This window comes from Amphiura filiformis, chromosome 16 (assembly GCF_039555335.1).
Source record: "Amphiura filiformis chromosome 16, Afil_fr2py, whole genome shotgun sequence".
Classification (NCBI taxonomy): domain Eukaryota; kingdom Metazoa; phylum Echinodermata; class Ophiuroidea; order Amphilepidida; family Amphiuridae; genus Amphiura; species Amphiura filiformis.
In genome coordinates this window covers 25,136,378-25,162,517 of record NC_092643.1, presented here as the reverse complement: position 1 = coordinate 25,162,517, position 26,140 = coordinate 25,136,378, and the positions used below count along the sequence as shown (strand labels likewise).

At 37.0% G+C, this 26,140-nt stretch overlaps 2 protein-coding genes across 3 annotated transcripts; one reads left to right on the top strand and one right to left on the bottom strand.

Annotated features, from left to right (window-relative positions):
* Positions 1–4,317: 4,317 nt before the first annotated feature.
* Positions 4,318–16,035, bottom strand: LOC140136528 (proteasome assembly chaperone 4-like). Of its 2 annotated transcripts, none has more exons than XM_072158234.1 (4): positions 15,933–16,035; positions 8,027–8,293; positions 6,792–6,867; positions 4,318–4,732 (listed from the first exon to the last, which is right to left on the bottom strand). In XM_072158234.1, the coding sequence occupies exons 2-4, from the start codon at positions 8,246–8,248 to the stop codon at positions 4,614–4,616; spliced, it is 417 nt and encodes a 138-aa protein (XP_072014335.1). In that variant the 5' UTR covers positions 8,249–8,293; positions 15,933–16,035; the 3' UTR covers positions 4,318–4,613. The 2 variants fall into 2 exon arrangements, with proteins under 2 accessions (XP_072014335.1, XP_072014334.1); XM_072158233.1 differs by having other exon boundaries at positions 15,916–16,029.
* Positions 16,036–21,395: 5,360 nt separating this feature from the next.
* Positions 21,396–25,638, top strand: LOC140135774 (tubulin beta-2B chain-like). The gene is made up of 4 exons (XM_072157391.1): positions 21,396–21,565; positions 22,190–22,304; positions 22,764–22,990; positions 23,792–25,638. Exons 1-4 carry the CDS (start codon positions 21,509–21,511, stop codon positions 24,749–24,751), a joined length of 1,359 nt encoding a protein of 452 aa, XP_072013492.1. The 5' UTR covers positions 21,396–21,508; the 3' UTR covers positions 24,752–25,638.
* The last annotated feature ends 502 nt before the right edge of the window (positions 25,639–26,140 follow it).

Sequence of the window (26,140 nt, the reverse complement as noted above, 5' to 3'; positions counted from 1 at the left end):
TACCTTACTTGTGGTTTTCAGTATCAGATTTACCATGTTTACTATACTGTGTATCTACAAACTTACAGGAAGCATACAAGTACTTAAATTGAATATTCAAAGTTTTTCGAAATTTTTAAATGTTTTTAATTAATTTGTGCACACACAAAAATAGCATTTCACCAATTTGTCTCATATACTTCCGTTTATTGTCGTGTTATAATATAATAGTGTGTATAATGCTCCTTAAGCTTAACTTTAACATGTTTAATGTAAACTGTGTATTGAGTTGTGTTAGAAAAGTCTGTACTTTGAGTTGTTTAAAAATTACACGATGTTTCGTGAAAATCTAAACAATCTATAAATTTGATACTATATTTTACTCTGTGTTCAAAGTAAAAAGAAGTTGAATAATCGCCACATAGTTTTTTGAAGCCTTTAATTAGGCCTACACTTACTGTATGCAGTATAATGAGGGCAAAAAGTAAAGCCCGTTCTTGATAGGGGCTGTGCAGTAATTATGAGCCCTGTGGGGAGGGTAAAGTTGGGGGTAGCTATTTTTGACACACATTCATCGGGCGCCTTTTAAATAAAACGCTCCAAAAGAGCTATGGAAACGCTTAAACATGCAAATTTCCTGCTCGCTGCGCTCGCAATATATCTAGACAACTTAAGATTACTATTCCAACAATTTGGCATGTGGAAAGGGGGTCACAGATTTTTTGGCAGGCCGGGGGAGCATTGTTTGGCATGCATTTAGGAAATTATACCCCCTCCCATAATTATTGCACAGCCCCTTAAAATCAGACACTAGGGTTAATAGTAAAGTTGAAATATAATATCATAATTAACATTATGCTATATTAATTTAAAAACTTTGACCTTACAATAGCAAAATAACGAAAACAGGTGTCAAACTTTCTAATATAAAAGATTTTGTTTGCCAGTACATTTGAAACTCATCTTCATGTTCAACATCAAATAACCTGGTTCAAGCTGTTCCAATGTAACGGGAACAGTAGAGTAATTTATTTTTTAAAGTATATAATTTATAACGAAAATAAGATTGAAATGAGAGATTATTTTGAAATAAATCGTAGTATACTTTGTTCTCTGACTCCGGTTGTCATAAGTGTCATTATTGAGTTCGACCATATCGACTGTCTTCATATTTTTTGGGTTGGTCAAAATTAAACAAAATCGCCGAAATAATGCATTTCCCCTCAAATATTTCCCCTCAAAATATAAAGTGTTTTTGTTACCGAATATTGAATAAACATGCGACACGTATTCCCCACAGCAAATATTAAGTTCATACTTTATTTACTTTCAAAGTTATAGCTGTATTAATATTAATAATTGACACTTTGAGTAAAAAAAAAAAGTTTAAAAAAAATCACAAAAACTGCATTTTCAACCCAAATCTTTCAGCCCATGTCACTTTTCAGAAATGCCAACCAGCAACTTTTGGCCCTCCCCGTCAGTCCGGAGACCAGATTAAACAATTTGAGTCAGGTAGGGCAACTTTTGGCCCCTCCCCTTCAGTCAGTAGGTTAGATTAAACATTTTTGGGGATTTTGAGCCAGGTAGGGCAACTTTTTGCCCCTCCTCCGGCCAGTTTGCCAGATTAAACATTTTGGGGAATTTTGAGCCAAGTAGGGCAACTTTAGACCAACTCCCCTTAATTTTGAGCCAGGTGGGGTAACTTTAGAACCACTCCCCTCAGTCAGTAGGTCAGATTAAACATTTTGGGGGAATTTTGAGCCAGGTAGAGCACCTTAAGACCCCCTCCCCTTCAGTCAGTAAGCCAGGTTAAACATTTTGGGGATTTTTGAGCCAAGTATGTAGAGCAACTTTTGGCCCCTCCCCCTCGGGTCAATAGGCCAGATTAAACATTTTGAGGAATTTTTTGCCAGGTAGGTCAACTTTTGGCCTCTTCCCTCTCAGTAGACCAGGAAAGGGAGTCTCTGGCAATCATAACATTACTACTTATATGTTAGAAAAATTATTATCAAGCACGAATCATTATTTAGTTTTTTGGTTTTATTTAAAACAAACTCATATTGACCATAGAATCGAATAAAAACAGTCGGCTCTTAACACGCGATATTCAAAATTCGCGAAATTGTCTAAGTGCAATAACGTAATGGTTATTTGTGCTCAAATGTTGTCAGCCTTCATTGTATTACTGGGACGTCATTGCACTCGACAATTTCCGAGCCCGGGAGTTTTGAATATCGCGTGTTGAGAGACAGATGTTTTTATTCGTTTTAATGGTCACTATGAGTTTATTTTAAATAAAACCACATGATTCGTGCTTGATAATTATTTTTCTTACATAGGCATAGTGTTGTGATTGCCGGAGACTTCCTTCAAACATTTTGGGGAATTTTGAGACAGATAGGACAACATATGGCCTGCTCCCCCTCGGTCAATATACCACGTCTTTTCATTGCCAAAGTCATTGAGGAGAGAAAGAAGCAACATGATCTAAAACTGTACTTTAATGATCACAACCTTGGTGGGAAGAAAAATATATCTGAATTCACTCATTTTTAGATTAAATCTGTCATCAGATTAGGCTAAAATAAAAAAAAATGCTATGTCTCAAATCCCTTGTCAGTTTTAAAAACAAATGCGGAATGCATTTTTTGTTGTTTTTTACCATTTGAAAGTGTTCAAAAGTACACAGCATAAAATTGTGGTTCATTTACACAATTGAAGGACAAATATCAATTGTTATACCTATAATCGAATCAAGTTAATATTTTTTAAATATTTTTAATAATTTCATGATTTTACAGCAAAAAAACTATAAAAAAAAGGTGGGGAAATAAAAAAAATGAATTTGCCATTTCAGCTGCAATGGATGCAATAAGAGACATAGCATTTTTTTTAAATTTTAGCCCTACTGGAATTTTTATTTAAAAATCATTCACAACATTCAAGATCAATAATAAAACAATGTATTGGTTTTGCATTCAAAACAATCGGATCTTCAACCTCAAGAGGCTTTGAATGAACACATTCTGGCAGGCCCATACGCAGGATTTCATTTGGGGGGTGCTGATTTTGAAAAAGTGGACTTTTTTTCCAAGGGGGGAAAATTCTGAAATTTTGGGACTTTTCCAAATTTTGGGGACTACACGCCCCTCCCCCCCCCCCCCGCACCCCTTCCCCACCCCCTGCGTACGGGCCTGCATTCTGCCACAAATCGATAACTAATAAGATGCAACATTTAGCAACTTGCCCCTCACTATGCTCTAAAATATTTAGTTTAGGGCTCAACCGATTATCGGATCGGATATCTTATCAGCCCGATATTTGCAATATTGGTATTGGATTGGATATCTGTAAATTCAAATTTTTTGACGACTTTAAAGAACCACTGGACCTATTCAGAACTTAGAGATTAGACAGAAAGAGAAACAGACTCATGGGGGTCAAAATAGTGTATAACTTTCACAATGCACCCGGGCATTTTGACTTTTAAGTTGTGTGCTGGTTTACCTTTTGTGAGTCGTGAGTTATGCTGATCATTCAAGCTAAGTGTTACATGAGCAGAGTTTTGTAATATTCAAGGTTAAACAGGAAGCCCCGCTTGGCCAGTTCTCCGCAGAAGAACTGACTTACACCTGTTACTTTGATGACAGACAGAACAGAATTTACATGGATACATTTTAGCCTAAGGAACTTGAAACAAAAGTTGGACTTCCACTTTAAATACACACACATTAACATTCAATATCGGCAGTGGCGTAGCCAGGATTTTGGAACCGAGGGGGCACAACTTGTAAATGTACCGACGGAAATATTTTTTACAGACGGAAGTTGCGATTTGTTGACCCAACAATTTTTTGCATGGTTTGAAAAAGTGAAGAGCAACAAAAAAAAAAAAAAAAAAAAGGATAATAGGTGGTACTAACATAAAAACACATAATTTTTATGTGTAATTCACAATTTTTCATCATTTTCTTTACAATTCTCCCCTTTTTCAAATAGTCTATTGTTAACCCAATTTTTTTTAACAACGCCTTCCGTCTACCGACGGCCTTACATGAACCGATGGCCATGACAAGCAGGGGGGGCACCTGAATATCGGGCTTTTGTCGATAAATGCCAGAGGTATGATTGAACACCCCATTTATCATCATCTATTGGCAGCTGATCAGGCAACAACAGTTAGTGCCCTCCTACTGCTGCAATCTTGGGCTATAAAGGTAATTTGGTGTTTCTACAACATATTTCCATCAATATCTCCCAATAAGCACTGAATACAATGCAAGAATAATGTGTGCTTCCTCTTTCAATGTGATTGAATGCATAGGGCACTAGGACAGGCATGACCCTGGAATTTGAGGTGACAGGCCCTTGCTCAAACAATGAGAGGGCCACTGTCAATCAGCTCGTAGATAGTTGTATTTTGGATCCTGTGCCTATGCTTGATGTTCAGCAAAATCCTGTAGCAAGATGTCATGTAATAATAGCCCATTATGTTCCTCAAAATTTACCATCTGCAAAGACATATCTGTAGTACTAGCCAAGTGTTGCAAGGCAAAAGACGAGAACACCGATGCCTCTGAAGGCAGAGCAGACTTGTTTAATTCTGATCTCTGACATACAGTCTGCTTGTGTCAAAACTTGTCTGGATTTGTTTGCAGTTCTTCGTGTAATCTTTTCTCCACTAATGGTAATAACATTCTGTTGTCTGGGAGGCTGCAGCTGATGAACACTTGCTTGCCTGTTGATTTGGCTGAAATTTGGAAGAAAAAAAACACATTAATGATAACTTACTATTTGTCTATATGTAAATTGAAATATGAAAGTGTTGAGCTGAATGCTTTCATGCTGGCCATTCTTGGCTTCAACATGTCCCAAGTTTTGAGATATTTTCTCAAAATATCAAGAGCCATCTCAAGAACCAGTGAACCAATATAGGGCTTGTTTGTACGGGTGCAGCCTGTCACTCAGAAGACCCGGTAGTCAGAAAACCCGCTATTCAGAAAACCCATTATTCAGAAGGCCCGCTTGTCACAATTTTCTGAGTAGCAGGCCTTCTGAATAACAGACTTTCTGAATTGTGGGCTTTTTGTTGTATTTTATGTAAAAGTCCCGCTACTCAGATTTTTTTTCTGACTAGGAGGCTGTATCCATTACCCAGAAGACCCGCTAATCAGAATGCCCACTATTCAGAATTCTGAATAGCTGACCTTCTGGTTGACGAGTTTTCTGAATGGCCTTCTGAGTAACAGGTCTTCTGAGTGACGGGTGCCCCATCGCCCTCATTTTTTTACATTTGTCATTCTGATTCCAAATATGGTCATAAAATTCTGAATTTTTTTTAACTTTTAAAGAAATTTTGAACTTGTCGTCTGCAGTCGACACCTGTATGCAGAGAGTTATAAAGGATATTTCTTACTGGTCAGAAATTAAAAGCAGATAATCTCATACCCAAAGACATAATTTGCATGGAAAATTTGATTTGATTGTGCGGATGAGTTGGTGGACAACTGGATGGACTGGTTATTCCAGTTGAAATTCATACACAACCTATGAAAGACATAACCTTCATCTTCCACATGGGTACATGTAGTGTGAATTTCAAATGGGGTTAAATGGGGCTACACCCATTGCATTTTTTTTGCATTTTGTAAAGAAATGAGAAAAAAATTGGACAAAGTGGTGTGCAAAAAAAGTGGGACATCACTGGTGTACCACTTTTGGCTTGTACCTTTAAAAGCATGTAAGCTATATTTATACCGATGCCACATATAACAAGAAGATTTGCATCACCTTCATTTAGCATACCACTATGTCCAATTTGTTTCTCATTTCTTCGCAGAATGCAAAAAAAAAATGCAAAAAAATGCAATGGGTGTAGTACTCCTTTCATTAAGGCCCTTAATGGCTACTCCATTCAAAATAACACACCCAGAGGGCATGGGAGAATAAAGTAATGTCTCCATTTTTGCGTGGATTGAATTTCAACTGAAATGGACCCTTACTGTGAGGCCACAGAATTAATTTTACCTTACAGGGAACTAACGAGCCAACAAGCCAATTTGAGCAAATGTACGTGTTAAACCAATTTAACATTACTAGGGGTATATTAAGGGGTACATTAAGCTTCTCTAGCTACAAAAAATTGCCATTTGATGCACTAATATGAGCATTTAACAATTACACATAAAACTTATTGACAAATGTGTAATATACAGGGAAAGAAGAATTACGCATCGCACACTAGCACATTTAAACACGAATTAACAAATGGAAACATAACATGCATAGGCAGATATACCAGAGAAAAAACTCTGGACATACCTGCCTGTGCGGGGACTCGAACCCCAGACCTCTCGCTTGTCGGGCAAGCGTTCTAACCACTGAGCTACACAGACTGTCCCTGATAAACAGGACTCGAGTCTGGTACTTATGGATATGAGCAGTCAAGGGTGAACAGTACAAACAACACATTAGACACCAGTGTACGAGATCAATTAATGATGCTTACCCGCCAGCCTAATATAATCATACAAACAAAGGAAGAGGCTTACGCATCATACACTGGAACATTCAAACATTACAACTAGCGCATGTGTAATAATTTTTTTTAAATATTTTACAAGTCACCCAAATTATATTCTGTCACTTCTTAAGAATGTCTGGGAACTGCATTGACACGCTTCTATGCCCTGATAATTATGTCCATTTTCACATTTCAACTGCTCAGTGCCAGAAGTGGGTAAGTGCAATAGCTGCCATGGCTGTGCACTATACCCACCTCTGGAAGTGAGCAGTCGATATATACTTACCCAGTTTTTGAGATAAATTAGTTGATATTAAGTTGGTTCTGTCTCCTAATAATGCTGATGAACACGGAACTTGATCCTGAAAAATTAACATACAAAACGAGTTAATTAAGATTTGTAAATTAGGTGGCACTGGGTTTATTTATTTACCCCTGTGACTGGTATTTGAAGACTATGTTTTAGAGCCATGGCTGTTGGACAATATTTGCATTCTTACATCTTGATTTCATGTGTAAATCTGCCATATTTTATCTCAATTCCTTTCACACTCAGATAACAGTTTCTAAAGTTGAAGTTTGAGTTCTTAAGTTCTGTGAGTCATATGTCTTGAACAAATTCAATTTCAACAAGTAAAGATTTTAACAAGTAAAAACAGACAAAATTGTTTGAACACTTGAAAATGGACCCCCCCCCTTCTATACCACATCAAATGTCATCACCATATTGATTGGTGGGGAAAGGACATGAGGAAAAGTAACATTGAGGCAACAGTATTATACAATCTTTAATTTCAAGTGACTCAAATAGTATACAGCCAGACTTGTAGTATTGGGACCCGCCATGGGTACGGGTACTGGTCCCAGGTCATGGGTACCGGTACCATGAGTACGGGTACGGGTATGGGTAAAGCCATGATTTTTGCGTGTTACAAAATTTAAATTCCGTGTTACAAATTGGACGATTCCATGATTTTCTGTGTTACATTATAAAGCACTGAAAAGTGAATACAAGCATGTTTTAAAAGTGTATTTGTCTTATATAATTATATGTACCATTTTACTCTAGTCTCCCCGAGTTGCATCATAGGCCTAGAATTAATGCTAGAATGGATTGCTTAATGGTTGATTACTGCTAAATTATCACTTTTCTTTGTTTTCTTTGCAAATCAACACAAAAGTTAAACATTTTACACAGTTTTTCACTATTTTGTGGCATTTTCAAATTTCTGTGAGCAAACCCCGAATTCCGTGAATTTTTCTGTTTTTCCGTATCTCGGAGAAATCCTGGCTTTAGGTATGGGTCCCAGGCCATGAGTATGGGTACGGGTACGGGTCCCAGTCTATGAGTACGGGTACGGGTCCAAAGTCAAAATAGGGCATGGGTACGGGTACAAAGTCATGGGTACGAGTACGGGTACAGGTACAGAAATTGGGACACAGGTACGAGTACGGGTACTACTAGACATTCAAAATGCCATCACTTTTTTTATGAAAATTAAATACATTTTAAACACTTACTAATCTAGTTGCCATAGCAACTGCTAAATTGTCCATCCTTGCCGGCTTGAGACCAATCCACAAGTAGAAACTTCCCTCCAATTTGAGAACATGAAAGTAGACATTCTGGTCAAGAATGTTTTCCATAAAATTGTGTACGCCTAACTTAGTGTCTGTTGGGGTGACAGACAGTGAGGTTTCAGCTGCTGCAGATAAAGGACAGTCCTCTCCCTTACCGTTCATATTGCATGCTTTAGAAGTCAACAGTGATGTAAATATTTCTGTGTCCTGAAAATAACAAAATATAAGAGTATTTTTACATTGTTGACCCCTGTAGAGGTCAACATTTGACCTATGATCTTTTTAGTAGTAACTCAAGAACAGTACATTGTACATCCTAGATAGGTCGAACTATACATTTTCTGAATCCTTATGACTAACGGAATACGGTACGTTGGTATACTTTTTAACATGATTAAAGCAAGTTTGTGTAGCAGAGTTATTGCCAGGTTGTGCAAAGTCTAACCTCACTTTTTTGTAAGGTCTCATTGTCTACTCAACGTCTGTGAAGAGTAACTTAGGGGACATTTCATCCACACGAGGTCAGCCTCAGGGAATGGATCAGACACAATTTTCTCAGTTTTCCAAGCCATTTTGTTTACTCGTTGTTATCGACGTGACCCAAAGTAATTGATTAGTCTCGACCCCAGAATGTAACATGGCTGAATCGTGAACATGCATTGACGACAGAAACCGGCTGTAAATGATGTGGGTCATCTCGTGACGTGTTATTGTTTCATCACCGACCACTCTTGTCGGACGTACATGTAGGGGGTTGCTGGTTTGGAAATTATCTTTTAAGTATCAGAAATTCCAAGTTTAACTTACTTGCAGACATCGAGTAAGATAACTATGATTTGAAGATCGGATATGTGAGAACCAATTGCATTTATTGACTAAATTACAAAGAAATTTGTTGAAATGTTTGAGCTGCGCAAAACGTTGACACACAAAATGGTATAAGCCAGTCTCTGTGTACCGTACATCAGACACGAGCTCATCCCGTCGAAAAGTGGGTTTTCTTATTTCTAAAGATTGGTAGCGCATTCATGAGATTCTAATTTCGATTGTGTTAATTTTTGTTGTGATGAACACGCATTTATTCAATTTTCTCTCACTTCAATGGACATGGTGAATAAAAATGATTAGAGGTTAACGACTGCGCATCAGTTGTTTTGAGGGTATTGTCAAATATATAAACATTGTGCTCGAAAAATAACTGATGCAAAGTCATTAACCTCATTCATAACCGTCACTTTTCACTTTTTTTAATTCAATTTACGTCACATTTTCTTCTTTTAATTTGAAAACAGAACACAATTTTAACTTCATCTGTCGTTTTCCCTGTAAAAAATCGAATACCGTAGCCCATAAAGGAAATACCGCTAGCGACCAATCACACTAGCACGCAATCATGCGATGTCCAAATACGGCGGCCAGCGTCCGCGCAAATTGTTCGAACGCATAACACATCACGTAACGCGGTCATTGTAAAGCATACTTTTAGCTACGTCACGAGACGCGGTCATTATACTTTTTCAATGACCTGCATTTGCATCCGCATATTTAAAAGTTATTATCTGTGATTGGATCGCACTTGCTGCGTATATTAATGAGATTATGAATGGCCATCGCGGTTGCGTCATTGAAGTCATGAAAAGATTACGTGTTTGTATTGTTCTCAGAAAAAAACAGGTTTTCTACATGCTCGCCAAAAATTTCTTCCCCCCCCCCCCCAATTTTACCCTCCAACTGCATGCAGTGCAGGGCTCATAATTATTGCACAGCCCCTGACAAATGACATGATCTTGCTCTGGCGCTAGCCTAATTATACTAGGCCCTTCGCACTTGATTATTAGTTTCCTGTTTACCGCCCGCATCCAAAATTGAAAATCTCAAAATAATTAATTATTTTATTTTTATTTCTAATTTTCTCCTTTAAAATAACTTTCCAACTATTTCTACTTGCCATTTTCTGACTTCAACAATAATGATAAGTGAACAAAGAGTACAACTCTACCTTCACTTATTTATAAAATCAAATATTGTTAGAAAATAATCAAATGCCCGCTAGACTAGTAGTCCTAGTAACTAGGAAGATCGAACACAGACATAATCATTTGGACGTTTAAATGAGCCGGTTCTTTCAGATAATACCCAATGTAAAAAGTAAATGTTGTCACGTTCTCAGTTACTGGGACTAGCTAGACTAGTCAAAACGAATAGTTCAAACTAAATAAAGAAAATAAAAGATAATTAATAATTAATAATTAATAATTAAAAGTCACCTCATCCCTTTTTCAAAAACTTTAACAATAACAGGAAACTAAAGTAATAATCAAGTGCGAAGGCCTTATCCTTATATAATAATACTAAAAGTAGATAAACTTAGTCATCATGTTAGTGTAAGTAAGTAGGTACATGTATGCCAGGCAAACACATTTGCTAGTCAGCCAAATTCGCCGACAATGTCAATGCATTTTTACATAGAAATTTAAAACAACTGGCGAAGAAAGAAACCTACATAAATATGTTTTCTAAACTTCATTTCATATATCAAATTAAATTTTTATGAGTGATAAGTCAAAACATGGAATTTTTTCATAGCACTTTTGATAGCAGTTACATTTGTCAAAGACTGACTATCATCATGAGACTAAGATCTAGAAAAACCCCGAAATGGCATTTGGAAATTTTCTAGATCTGAATCTTTTTGACATTGTTTGATGAAAGTCAATTTTGACAAGATGTAACTGCTATCCAAATGCTATGAAAAAAGGCTTTGTTTTTCATTTGGGTGACTTATCACCATAAAAATCACATATTTGGGTCAAGTGAAGTATAGAAAACATATTTATGTAGGTTTGTTTCTTCGGGCACTTGTTTTAAATTTCTATGTAAAAATGCATTGACATTGTCGGCGAATTTGGCTGACTAGCAAATGTGTTAACTAAGGTTTGCCTGGGTTACCTACCACGGCCCTGCACTTCTTAGATCGCCTTGATAAGAGTTCGAAGCCCTGTCGTCAACAGAGGGCAGTAAACTCGAGGTAAAGAATATCCCATATCGCGTTAATGAGCTGGGCAGTAACCATAGAAAAAGCTCGTTTCTGGCGAAAATTGACAAGTAACTTGCACAAATTTCTAGATACAGTTACTATAAGGTCGTGCGATGTATTCAAACCATTTGTTAACCATTTCTTTTTTAGGGAGCAAAACTTATTTATCATGAATATTATTGTCATGTTGATGACATCATAGTTACTCGCATTTTGTTCATTTTAAATTTTGAAACATTTAACGCTCAAAAGTCACACAAAATCAATCAAATATATTTTTCTTTATTTCACCAGAGTGTCCTTGCCAAGATTCTAGCATCAGACCATGCGCTTTCTCAAGATATAGCCTTCATAAGTGTTAGGTCACTTCTGTACAATTCTTATAATTTGTTTCATGCATACAAATAGCGATGCACGTTTTTGTTGTGTTTTTGATAGGTTTTCATGTCCAATTTTAACGATAAAACATTATTCCTATAGAAAACAATATGGCAAAACATACAACAGTTTGTAACATTCTCCATGAACTTAACCATCTATGTTTGGATTGTGATGTAATTAACGTGTGTAATGAGATTTTCTTCTGAATCTGACTTGTAAAATATTATTTTTCATCACAATTTCTCATCAAATTCATACATTTCTGGGTCAAAAGTCAGGTAAAACACTTTGTGGTTTTGAAATTTGGTTTAGAAATAACGCTAATAAAATCATTTGGGTTGATCAAGCAGTTGCTTTTTATGATTTTCAAGGCAATATGCATAAATGATGAATCTGCATGTACATAATTTTTCACTTCAGTAAGCTTGTCTTTTGACCAACGTTCATTTACGGGTTATATTGTATGCGATTGACATCAAAGACCCACATGTGTATGAGCTTGTGCATTGAATTGAATCACATAATGGTTATTCAGGTTATTGATCGCTAGATGGAAGCGAACATTACGTAGGATTCCATGTCTGTGCGGGGATTTGAACCCTAGCGACCAGCACTATGAACACTTTGAAGTGTTAGCACCTTGCAGGGCCGTGCTACATGTACATGGTAATTGGTAAGGTAATAGGTATGCTAGGTGAATTTAAATTTGCCATCAAACTGCATCATTTTATATATCAAATTAAAGCCCTTGAGTAAACAAAGCCAAAACTGAAAACCATTTTTTCATAGCACTTTCCGTAGCAAAGTTACATCTTGTCAAAGATTGACTTTCATCAAAAAGTTTCAGCTAGCAAAATTCCCCAAAACGGCATTTCGGGGTGTTTCTAGATCTTAGTCTCATTATGATAGCAGCTTTTTTTAATGGAAATGCTATCCAAATCCCTCTAAAATTCCATGTGCGGGTGACTTATCACCATAAAAAATCATATATTTGGGTCAAGTGAAGTATAGAAAACATATTTATGGGCAATATCGTATTTCACGGCCCACTATTTTGGCGCCAAAGTTGGACCCCCTAGCTTACTGAAAATTGGTCGCACTATACGCAAATAGCAAAAATGATGATGTTTTTGAATTGTTTAATGTTTTCTTGCTGTATTGTCCTATAATCTTGTTAAAAAATTTGGTAAGATATTATATTTAATGTGTAGAAATGTATCTTGGTGAAAATTATAGTAAATTAAAAAAAAATGAAATAAAATACAGTTTGCCAGTGTTGCTTTTTGTCTTTGAGAGCATTCTTTCTTGTATTGTCCTATCCTACTGTGCCTATTAAAACAAAATTGGGAGCGGTAAAAATGAAAAGCATTTATTCCGTTGTTTAATCGTATAGTTATATGTTCATCATCCAGTACATTTTGTAAACGTATGCGTTTTTTAACCCGGGTTTTTAACGGAATAAATAGCAATCCAGAGGGCCTATAGGCCTACTATGGCATGCCATTTATTCCGTCAAAATTATGCAGATAAATCTGTTATTGTCGCGTGTCGGCTATAAAATGACGGAATAAATCATAGTAGTAGGCCTAGGCATGAAGTATGCAATTTATTCCGTCAAAATTTTGTCTGTAGGCCTAATAATATAAAAATGGTGTTTTTTTTTTAAATTATCAGTTTTATTCTTTTAACGGAATAAATCGAATCAGTGTCACTTCCCAACTTTTAAACACGGGATCAAGTCATAACATGTTACAGTAATAACGGAATAAATCATAGTAGTCCTAAGCATGAAGTATGCAATTTATTCCGTCAAAATTTTGCCTGTAATAATAATAATAATAATAATAATAATAAATCTTTTATTGTCGCGTGTCGCCTATAAAATGACGGAATAAATCATAGTAAAGTATGCAATTTATTCCGTCAAAATTTTGTCTGTAATAATATTTTTAAAAAAACAATTGCTTTTTTAATTATCAGTCTTATTCTTTTACGGAATAAATCGAATCAGTGTCATTTCCCAACTTTTAAACACGGTATCAAGTCAAAGCATGTAACAGTAGGCCTAATAACGGAATATGCAAATATTTGTTGATTATACATGATCATGCTGACATTCTAGTGCCGGTATGGTATGAGATATAGGCCTATACGATATTTTTAGAGGTAATAATAATTCAAGCGCAGTTGATTAATTTGCTTTATTCCGTACCTACCGAACGGAATAAATGTAAAAATTAGGAATGATTTCAAAGTAGCCTACATTGGCTTAATCATACAGCAATATTCTGTGTTACAGTCTTAACGGAATAAAGGCAAAATCAAGTTATATTGCGTTGATTTATAATTATTTTAATCATGCTAGGGGCCTGTTTTTTGTGACGGCATGATATAGGCCTATTTTTAACGGTTTATTGTTGAGCAATCTCACAATATATTATAGTGTCATAGAATAAACAGTTTTATAATTTTCCGCCTTTTTAAAACTTAAGTTTCCGCCAAAATGTTCCCGCTCTTTCTAGTTTAAGCTTGTTATAGCCCCGCAAAATCTTCTAAACCCCGCTTTTGCTGCTTAATTTATCCCCCAAAGGAAACCCTCTTTTCGTCCTCCGGACGGGACTTATTTTTAGTTTTAGCTTGTTGGAAAGCCTATATATATATAATCGTGTTTGGCGGCCCACCCTATGGGAATATTCAACTATTTGCGTGTAGGTGGGCCGCCAAACACGATTATATATTAAGCTTGATGATGTTCGACCCTATATATATAATCGTGTTTCGCGGCCCACCCTATGGGAAAATTCAATTATTTGCGTGTAGGTGGGCCGCCAAACACGATTATATATTAAGCTTGATGATCCAAGTTCAGTTTTATAATTTTCCCGCCTTTTTAAAACTTAAGTTTTCCGCAAAAATGTTCCCGCTCTTTCTATAGTTTAAGCTTGTTATAGCCCCGCAAAAACTTCTAAACCCCGCTTTTGCTGCGCAATTTATCCCCCCAAAGGAAACCCTCTTTCTCGTCCTCCGGACGGGGACTTATTTTTAGTTTTAGCTTGTTGGAAAGCCTATATACATATAATCGTGTTTGGCGGCCCACCCTATGGGAATATTCAATTATTTGCGTGTAGGTGGGCGCCAAACACCTATTATATATTGCTTGATGATGTTCGACCCTATATATATAATCGTGTTTCGCGGCCCACCCTATGGGAAAATTCTATTATTTGCGTGTTGGTGGGCCGCCAAACACGATTATATATTAAGCTTGATGATCCAAGTTCAGTTTTATAATTTTCCCGCCTTTTTAAAACTTAAGTCTCCCGCCAAAATGTTCCCGCTCTTTTTAGTTTAAGCTTGTTATAGCCCCGCAAAAACTTCTAAACCCCGCTTTTGCTGCATAATTTATCCCCCAAAGGAAACCCTCTTTTTCGTCCTCCGGACGGGACTTATTTTAGTTTTAGCTTGTTGGAAAGCCTATATATATATAATCGTGTTTACGGCCCACCCTATGGGAATATTCAATTATTTGCGTGTAGGTGGGCCGCCAAACACGATTATATATTAAGCTTGATGATGTTCGACCCTATATATATAATCGTGTTTCGCGGCCCTCCCTATGGGAAAATTCTATTATTTGCGTGTTGGTGGGCCGCCAAACACGATTATATATTAAGCTTGATGATCCAAGTTCAGTTTTATAATTTTCCGCCTTTTAAAACTTAAGTCTCCCGCCAAAATGTTCCCGCTCTTTTTAGTTTAAGCTTGTTATAGCCCCGCAAAAACTTCTAAACCCCGCTTTTGCTGCGCAATTTATCCCCCCAAAGGAAACCCTCTTTCTCGTCCTCCGGACGGGACTTATTTTTAGTTTTAGCTTGTTGGATAGTCTATATATATATAATCGTGTTTGGCGCCCACCCTATGGGAATATTCTATTATTTGCGTGTAGGTGGGCCGCCAAACACGATTATATATTAAGCTTGATGATGTTAGACCCTATATAATTTCACTTGCACAATACGCAATCTCTCGTCTTTGTATTTTACCGCGCACGACAGAAAAACATCCGTTTATACAGCTCGCCAGATATTATTGATTAATTTTCAGTAAGCTAGGGAGTCAAATTTTGGCGGCAAAACAGTGGGCCGTCAAACACGATATTGCCTATTTATGTAGGTTTCTTTCTTCGGGCACTTGTTTTAAATTTCTATGTAAAAATGCATTGACATTGTCGGCGAATTTGACTGACTAGCAAATGTGTTAACTAAGGTTTGCCTGGGTTACCTAAAGGTAAGCTTAAAAGTTAAAAGGATTATCGGCTGAGACTCTCAGTGAGAGCTATGATTGATTTGTGCACATCCACATTTTTACAAAAAAACACATGAATAAGAACAACATTCATCGGCTTATCTACCCTGTATTGGTATTTACATGTGACGAACTGAAGTAAATTCTATCAATATTCCCGTGCTACGGAGGCTGACATTTTGTTCACCTTTGACCTTATTGTCTCATCCCATTTCTTTTCTAAAACGGTCATAATTGTATAACATAATGAACTATGTTCTCTAACATCGAGAATAACAGCATTCACTATACTAGAGGGCGTACTTTTACTTATTTTATTATTACTTATTGTTAGCGCAGATAGGTACAAAAGGAAAGAAAAGGAAAGAAAAGAAAGAAAGAAAGGAAAGAAGGAAGGAAAAAAAAAAGAAAGAAATTCGCTTACTTTCTATCGGGCTCTGTTGCTTTAGTAATATGGGTTGCGTTTCAGTGGACACATCACAACATCAGAAATGTGATAATTCCAAGTTCTTTTTTGATCTTCTGACAGCCATGGTGCTACTGCCAACAAATTTTATTTCAACAACATAACAAAAAACATGGCCTTTTTATATTATTTTTATAGAAAGAGAAAAACAATATACAAATTAAATTTTAAGTTCACACTCTTGCATGCAAACAACACCCCCCAAAGCCCCACACACACACACCCACACATACAATCAACCCAAATAAAAAAACCAAACAAAAAAGGGATTTCTTACGAAACAGATAATTATAATGTATGTACATCTGTGGTAAATCAAAGAATTTAAAATACAAAGAAAGTACCGTAGAAACCCGTCTATAAGGAATAGAAGCGACTGTGATGATAGCATATTTCACGCTAGCGCCCTCCACAATATTATATCATTATGGAATTTGAGCAAATCATTTACCGACACAAGCAGGTATACAATGTATTAGTTTATCTTTATTTCGCATCTCACGAGCATAGCTCACTTGGCAAGGCATAAGACTTTGGTTCTTTAGATCGGAAGATGGTGAGTTCGAGCCTCATCACGGTCACACAAACTTTTATAAACAAAATATTGTTCAAACTTTTCATTTATATTTTCTTGCATTTTCTAAAGACTCCTTTCGTGATCATTTTTTTTCATATTTAGTTTAATTTATTCTATTGTTTTTCTTTTATTGTTTCTTTTCTTTGTCTTTTTTTCTTGTTTAATTTTATTTTTTCTTTATTTTTCTTTGATTCATATAATATTGGCAGGTTAAGGAGAGGAGGGAACTAAAGACCCATTCAGTGATTTGCTCATCCGGACAATCGTAAAAATCATCAAAATTCACCTTTGTCATTGTCATAGATGTGGTAACATAGCCTGCTAGTGGTTCAGCAGAAAACCGTGTGACACATAATATACATTTGGCTACATTTTATTATACGATAAATACGAATTTATTAAACATGGTAACAAATATTCTCTAGCAGATCGGTTATACGATGGAACTGGTAGGCAAAGGCCTATTATAAATTCGGGATATTAAATATCTTCCTGACGAGACAGATCTGCGCATGTGGTCAAAGACGATTCCTTACTAGCCACAGACCGTCCGCTGGAATTAGTTGAACATGAACCATTCGCTATGGCTGTTGGTCGGACCATGGAAATAGTAGATGAGAAGGAATCACAACTAACCATCATCAAAGTTCCAAACACATTGCCGACATGTACATTGACGTTTCTATACACGTCAACCGCTATTGTTATATCATGATCCTCGGGATTATATCCCAACACGATGGTCATCGGTGACGTAACATTTCTATGATATGACATTTTCAATTCTAAAGCTGCAGTCAAGCGACCATTGCTTATGGACTAAATGCGGCCTTGTGAGCAGGAAAGGGCGGGAAATATGAATGCATTATGGGACAGATGGGATAACATAGCCAAAAATAATGCCTTGTGGGAAGTATGTATTACCAAAATCGGAAGTAGAAAGTCATATATTTGAAACATTTAGGGGCAAATTTACCTATGTGGGCGGTCTGGGGCACATGTGAAGGCAATTTGATAGAATTGATTTTCCGTTTGTCTTATGATAGAATCTGTTCACATTTTTCGGAAACAATCGGAACAACTTGTTTTATACCTTTACATTTTAATTAAATTTGGGGTCAGCGAAAATACGATTATCCTTACAAAATGTAAAACTTTTTAAAAGTGTCTTTAGTCGAAAATACAACGTATTTTGATTAAATTTCCCAATATTTGTATTGTTTTGACTTCTCTGCATCTGAAAATGCAGAAATCTGTTGCAAATGTTTATAAAATCCAGTCTAAATGAACGTTAAAAGGGCGCTTCATCAACTAAGGTCACAACAACCGGTTCAAAATTTGTTTGTGCGCAAAGATTTATCGCTATGAATTTCCAGTTATGCTACCAAATCACGCTGTTGGCGGCAATATGAGTGTCCTCAAAAGGGAATTTGTTGAGTCCTCTTCCTTTGTAATGAAGAATAGATAAGCGGGATTAGTCACAGGCGATCGATTTCGTTGTGATTCCTTCTCATCTACTATTTCCATGGTCGGACCTCTCATCTCTCCACATCGATTGTGACCTATAATCCCCGACATTGCCCTTATGAACTCACATCCTCCTGTTTTATTCCAATTCACCATCGAAGTGGTTACGTAATTCCCTTGGTTACCGGATCACGCTATTTTGGTATGCCTTCGAGTGCCATATACTTTGCGTGGTGATTGTTTCGATCGTGGTTCACTACTCAAGTGCGTGATCTCGTTGACATAGTAACATTACGTAACTTCGATACTGAATACGCTGGCGAAGTTACGTAATAATCGGATTAACTACCATAGCAATAGGTGAAAACAATTTTTGAATATACCGCGTTATACACTGATACGTTCAGGCGGTACCTCTTCATTGAACCATATCATGCTGCACCTGTAAGATCTTTGAAAAGACCAGTATTGTATTCAATCTATGATTGCAGACATACACAGTACAGGTGATGAGTGTAACCTGCTTGTAGCGCAGCGCGATATGTTCAAAATTGTTTTCACCTATTGCTATGGTAATTAATCCGATTAATTACGCAACTTCACCAGCGTATAATGGCCGAATAAATTCTGACCATCACTTGGCTTGTTGGATTCGTCTATACTACAATTCGCTGTCGTAGTGACGTAATAATCGCAATAACTACCATCAAGCAGATTGCACTAATCACCCGCGTATGTCACCAAACATAGATTGAATACCACTCTTTTCATAAATACTAATCTTACATGGCGAGTGATTAGCATTTCTTTGACAACTATGGTTTAATGCATAGGTGCCACGTGAACGATGAAGTGCAGGGCTATATATTCGAAATTGTATTCATCAATTGATATGGTAGTTAATCCGATTAATTACGTCACATCGACAGCGAATAGCCTATAGTATGGGTTCAAGTGGAACAAAAAATAGTGTATGTCCATTGCTAGCTATGGTAATTAATCATGTTAGTGTTTACATCACTACTTCGGTGAAGACAAGAGAAGTGTGCCTTCTCTACCAACGCCTGTGATATAACAGGTGCAAGCGAAACAAAATTGAATGACCAGAACAGTTTCCTTTGTCAGATGAATTGATTGAAGTTTTTGAAGACACTCTATTCTTGATGGGACAATAGATTCAAATATGGAATAATTATTATTCCTCATCTATTTTTTTTTATTGAAAAAACTGCAATTGTGGCAACAGAACAATATTTATTTTGATTTCATTTCAAGTAGAAACAAAATCGTGCTTAAGCCAAAAACGCACCCTACCTACCATTCCTCAAGAATTGGGATGGCACAAAGGTGCAACATAGGTTTTATTGCAAAGACGAGGACAGACAAGTAGTTACAACACATCTGTCTAACCGTGGGTTTCGCTATTATTTAGAATAAATGCTTTTACTAGTTTCTATAAAACCACAAAATTACTAAAAAAAACTATAAAAAGCTAAAAAAAAAAAAAAACAAAAAAAACACATCTAAAATTAAAAGTAGAAAGGTAGATTTGAAGAAAGATAAAAAGAACATGTCAAAAGTTAAAATTAAACGAGAATGAAAAAACGGAACCGGTGCCCGGACCATGCTCTCTTCAGCATGTCTTCAGTTCCAAAGTCTGACGCTCTATCAATTGAGCTATACGATCCTGATAATACGAAACAGTCGTTATTATGTCCATACAATTGATTGGTGTTACAACATACTTAGATGGAATGCATAGCCACCCAGTGCCAGTATATATTTGCTCAAACTCCAAATACAACAAGCAACCAATTTTATTGAGGGCGTTTCTTAGGTATATCCTTGTAGACGGGGTTTTACGGTATCAGTGTTCCATCTACAGCACAGGTCAAAATCAACCTTCCACTTTCTAAAATGCTTTCCCAACTTTCTTTTTAGCAATAATGCAATATTATACTCAATCTTCCTCTTTGAAAGAAGAAATAATCCAAGAGCCCTGAAAAAAGGGATCACGTTAGAAAATTTGGATCTATAGATATAAAATTTATAGCAAAGAAAAATATACGTAAGAAAATCATCATTGTGCACTCCAAACATAATTTCAAAATTACTAAAATTATCATCAGTGTGGAGTTTAGAATCAGTAGCGTAGATTTCTTTTCGACATTTGGGGGATGGGGTTGGAAAAAATTTCTTGAAGTAAAGTGAATTCAGCACCTTTTGGCAACATAATTAAATAATTTTGCTATTTTGAAGCTAAATTGTTGAAATAATGTATGGTGCAAAATGGAATAAATTCGCGAAATGCGCGAAAAAATTTGCACTTTGGGGGCTAAAATGGCCAAATATGAGGTTAATTTGGTCAGAAACCCACATACAGGCGTCAACATTGGGGGATGATTGTATAGACCACCCCTGATAAAATATTGGGGGGATTTATCCCCCCCCCCCCACGGATCTACGCCTATGTTTAGAATTAATAAAATTCTGAAGTGCTTCCCAGACTGGTTTCACCTACGAATATTCACAATTAATAACACGAAGAAAGTTCTCTGAATTCTTTTTACAATTCCAAGTTTTTGACAGACTGAGTCACAAATCCTATTTTCAATACCTGTAAAATGAAAGTACACATATCATGTACAGTATCATGTCAGCCAACACGTTTATATAAATGGGATGTAATTTCAGAAATGACTTCATTATTGGTATCAATCATTTTACCCGGTCCAGCCAAAATGTATAAGTTCCCGTTTGAATCAAGACTCCTTTCTTTTGATTGAACATAATATATTGTATGTGGAGTAAAAGTTTATCACTAACCAGCCAAACCTCCATATCCTAATTCTTGGGTTCCTGTTTACTGCAGATGCATGATGGTTCATTTCCTGATCAAGATACCCTACATCCCCAACCCTGGCCCCCAGTCTGTGAACTTGTCCGAGTATAAGTAGACTTAACTTCATTCCATAGCCAACAGGGATCATTCTATAAAACACTCCGCCCTGCCGTAGAATAGCAGTAACATAAAATATTCAGATAAAAAGAAAAAAGTTGTTCTTCCAATTAAAATTTAATGCGCTTCTTTTATACGCCAGTGAAGTTGGGACACAGACGTGTTTTGAGAAGCAGAAATCGTCATCTTTTTTTAATTCTTGGTCAATTTTACATCGTTTATTCAACAAAATGCGCGAGATTGTACACATTCAAGCTGGACAATGTGGAAATCAGATTGGAGCCAAGGTAATGTAAAAAGAAGATATATAAAACTTAATTATCCGAAAATTCCGACAGTTCGATGAAACCCTGGTCGATCCTCAGGTCAACCGTTTTCCCAGGGACGTTCGATGGCGGTTTTATTTTCATTTACACTGCAAAATCAAATGTTTATTGTTTAAAGACGAGAAAGTTTGTATTTAATAAACACGTAATGACGACTTTTTTTAATTAAATATTTATTTATTTATTTATTTATTTATTTATTTATTTATTTATTTATTTATTTATTTATTTATTTATTTATTTATTTATTTATTTATTTATTTATTTATTTATTTATTTATTTATTTATTTATTTATTTATTTATTTATTTATTTATTTATTTATTTCAAATTATGTGAGCTTTTAGACTTACATTGTTCCTTGATGGCGCGTCTATTCATTATTCCGATTTTGAATTTTGAAGCCAAATTTGAATTTGATTTTAATTCCCGCTGCTTCTGGTAGGAGCCAGGATTTCTATGATTTGGATTGTTTAATTTACACTCATGTTCCACAGATAAGAAACCCAAAATGTTCTTGTATAAGAGTGTGCATAAACTACATAATTTATAAAGAAATTTTTATTTCTATGTTTCAATTTTCAGTTCTGGGAGGTGATCTCTGATGAGCATGGTATAGATCCAACAGGGGCATACGCTGGCGATACGGATCTACAACTGGAAAGGATTAGTGTCTACTACAGTGAGGCTCTTGGCAGTAGTAAGTTATCAATCGATCGATCAATCAATCAATCAATCAATCAATCATCAATCAATCACCAATCACTCAATCAATATTCAATCAACACATCAACACATCAACCAAATGAAGCAAACTGCAACTTTTGAATTTGCATCTTCCTTGGGTTTTTGGATCGTCGTGTCTTTATTTTTTGAACGATTTTAACGAATGAGGTCTTAAGCCCGCGCTGAAGATGCAGCTATTGGTTGCTGGTTCTAATTATGACATATCTGCCTTTGTTTAGGATAATCAGGGGTAAAAACTAACTGGTACCTTAATTGTTTTACGATCTGTATTCGGCATCGACTACCGTAAAAATTAGTTAATAAGCATAATGTGCCAACTCGTTTACTCATATGCTTATTAACGAATTTTTACGGTATTCGATACATGTCTTTCATAAGCTAATGATCGGATTGTCCTTTCATTTATATATAGGTGGTAAATATGTCCCTCGAGCCGTTCTGGTGGATCTGGAGCCTGGGACAATGGACTCTGTCCGATCAGGACAGTTTGGACAGATCTTCAGACCTGACAACTTTGTGTTCGGGCAGAGTGGTGCTGGAAATAACTGGGCCAAAGGACACTATACAGAGGGTGCAGAATTGGTAGACTCTGTATTGGATGTTGTGCGCAAGGAAGCTGAGAGCTGTGATTGTTTGCAGGTAAAATGATTAATTTTTAATTTTAAATGTAATTGGTCAGGGTTAATCATTTTGAAACTCATACTCCCCCTGCATAATGCGTTTACCTTTATCTTTCACAATACATTAGGAAATGAATTTGGAGAAAACCTTCTGTTAATAAAATACTATGCTGAGCCACCAGTCTGGGTGGCTCACGCTCCAGTAATTTCAGATGATTGAGCTCAGTAATACATCAAAGAATGTCTTCCAATTCATGAAAACAAATAGATAATCAGCTTATCGGATTAAAATCTTAGAGAGAAGTTTTCTCCAAATTCATTCTCTAATGTGGAGTGAGTATTTTACATGGAAGCTACCCATTGTCTATTCTATTCGAAACTCACTCTTCCGTGGAAGACTTCAGCAAAATCTTCCACAGGGGTTGTGTGGATTTTAAATGGAATAGGCCCTTGCTATCAAAATCAGTTTGGTTTGTTTTTTGGGGTTTGTTTTTTGGGTTTTTTGGGTTTTGTGTTTTTATCGTTTGAATTATTTTTGCATGCCGTCCTCAATTAGTTATATTTTGACCACAAATGGTTGCGACTCGTATCAGAGACACATCAGTGCCTCAAAAGGCAAAAAGAGGCAGTCTCACATTCCTCGGATTTTGTATGTCTATTTTATTCACCATGTTCACTTTACCATGCTTATTTATATCTCAATATTTCTTATCAGAGTGACACGGGACATTTGTTATATTCGGAAGAATATATAAGGCTTCAAGCATGCTTCATACATGATACTAAATATTGTTTGTCTTGCGTTTTTTTCTTGATACAGGGTTTTCAACTGACACATTCCCTTGGTGGTGGCACAGGCTCTGGTATGGGCACACTACTCATCAGCAAGATCCGTGAGGAGTACCCAGACCGCATCATGAATACCTTCAGCGTTGTCCCATCGCCCAAAGTATCAGATACAGTGGTAGAGCCATACAACGCTACTCTCTCAGTTCACCAGCTTGTAGAAAACACAGATGAGACGTACTGCATTGACAATGAAGCCTTATATGACATTTGTTTCCGTACTCTTAAGATGACCACACCAACCTATGGTGATCTTAACCACCTTGTCTCAGCCACCATGAGTGGAGTGACCACCTGTTTAAGATTCCCAGGTCAGCTCAATGCTGATCTCCGTAAACTTGCTGTGAATATGGTTCCATTCCCCCGCCTCCACTTCTTCATGCCTGGTTTTGCTCCTCTGACCAGCCGTGGTAGCCAGCAATATCGTGCTCTTACCGTTCCAGAGCTGACCCAGCAGATGTTTGATTCCAAGAACATGATGGCTGCATGCGATCCTCGTCATGGTCGCTACCTTACAGTTGCTGCTATCTTCCGAGGTCGCATGTCCATGAAGGAGGTTGATGAGCAAATGTTGAATGTCCAGAACAAGAACAGCAGCTACTTCGTAGAATGGATCCCCAACAACGTAAAGACCGCTGTCTGCGATATCCCACCTCGTGGCCTCAAGATGTCAGCGACCTTTATCGGCAACAGCACCGCAATCCAAGAGCTGTTCAAGCGTATCTCTGAGCAGTTTACCGCTATGTTTCGTCGTAAAGCTTTCTTGCATTGGTACACTGGTGAAGGTATGGATGAGATGGAGTTCACCGAGGCTGAGAGCAACATGAACGACTTGGTGTCTGAGTACCAACAATACCAGGATGCAACAGCTGATGAGGAAGGCGAATTTGATGATGAAGAGGGAGATGGTTTGGACGAAGAAGAATACAATTAAATTTTTGGATAAAAAAAATGTGTTATCGTCAAACTCCTTCCATAAGATAAAATACATTCCCCATAATTTCATATAGTTTTTTGACTGATAATTTAGGTAATTGTCTGACTCAGTTGTATAGACAAATCCAAATCCACGCATTCCTACACCTGACTAACAGCCTTTAGTTGGGTAGCCGTCGGCTACAATGCACCCAAAATGTGAAATGATTCGGCCTTGGCGGAAATTTTAAACTGCATTCCATCACTCGTTTTACACCTTCCGCGAAAACACAGGTAGACAAAAGAATGATTAAAGTTTACAACACAATAGGCCCTGTAGTTCCCTTCGGCAAAACACACAGCTTCTACATGGTCTATTCGCTGTTGAAGTGACATAATAATCGGATTAACTACACCATATCAAACGCTACAAATGGATGTACTTGCGAACAAAAGGACTATGTATGAATAGATGCGACGGGATTACCTGCGGAATTATCTCTATTGTATATATTATTCTATTAACCCTCCTCGTCCTTGCATCTTCTCTAGGTGTTAGGCGGCTTTTATTTGCACAATGGGGCGCTCAAAACACCAGGTTGGTGCTAGCGGCTACCCAAAGATGGCCGACCAAATCCTGACCATGACTTGGCTCGTTGGATTCGTCTATACGTTTATCTTTCTGCGTGTTTCTATTGAGGGCCAAATTCCGTGCCATGCCGTGCCGTGCCGGGTCATACCGGGTAACAAGCCCAGTAGAAACGATCTGGGTAATCGGTTGCCGTGTCATGCCGGGTCATGTGCTCGCCTTTCGTGATCCACCTCTTGAGGTGGATCATGCCGGGTCAAAGCGTGTAATCCGCGCAGTAGAAACGAGCCGTGTGATCGGTTGCCGGGTCGAGGTCATACGTGTTACAGTGTACTTGTACAGTAGGGGCCTAGGCCTAGAATGTAGTTCTTTCTGATATTATATACACTGGCCACATGTGTGACTCGCATCAGAACTTGATGAAGTAAAATGGATATGAGGCCTACTTCTTTATAGTTAATGAGTTGGTTATATTTGGCTGTAAATTAATTATCATAATAGCCAAATTACTAGATCCACTGGTAAATTAATGCAATTTGGATTTTACGAAAACAATAAATTGTGATTGTAGGTCATATGCCATGAGCTGCCATGCGTGGACATTTAAATTTAGGATACAACCGTCAAATCTGTTTTCCGTACTTCCGGTTTACAGGAAAAAAAATGCCGTGCATCGTGCGAGACACGGCTTTCTGGTCTCAGTAGAAACAAGCTGGGTAACGGTGGCCGGATTATGATCGGTATTTTGTGCCCGGAAAATAGCGGGTCAAAAAGCCGTACGCTTACGGTATAAACACGCTGTTAATGTGTAAAATTTAA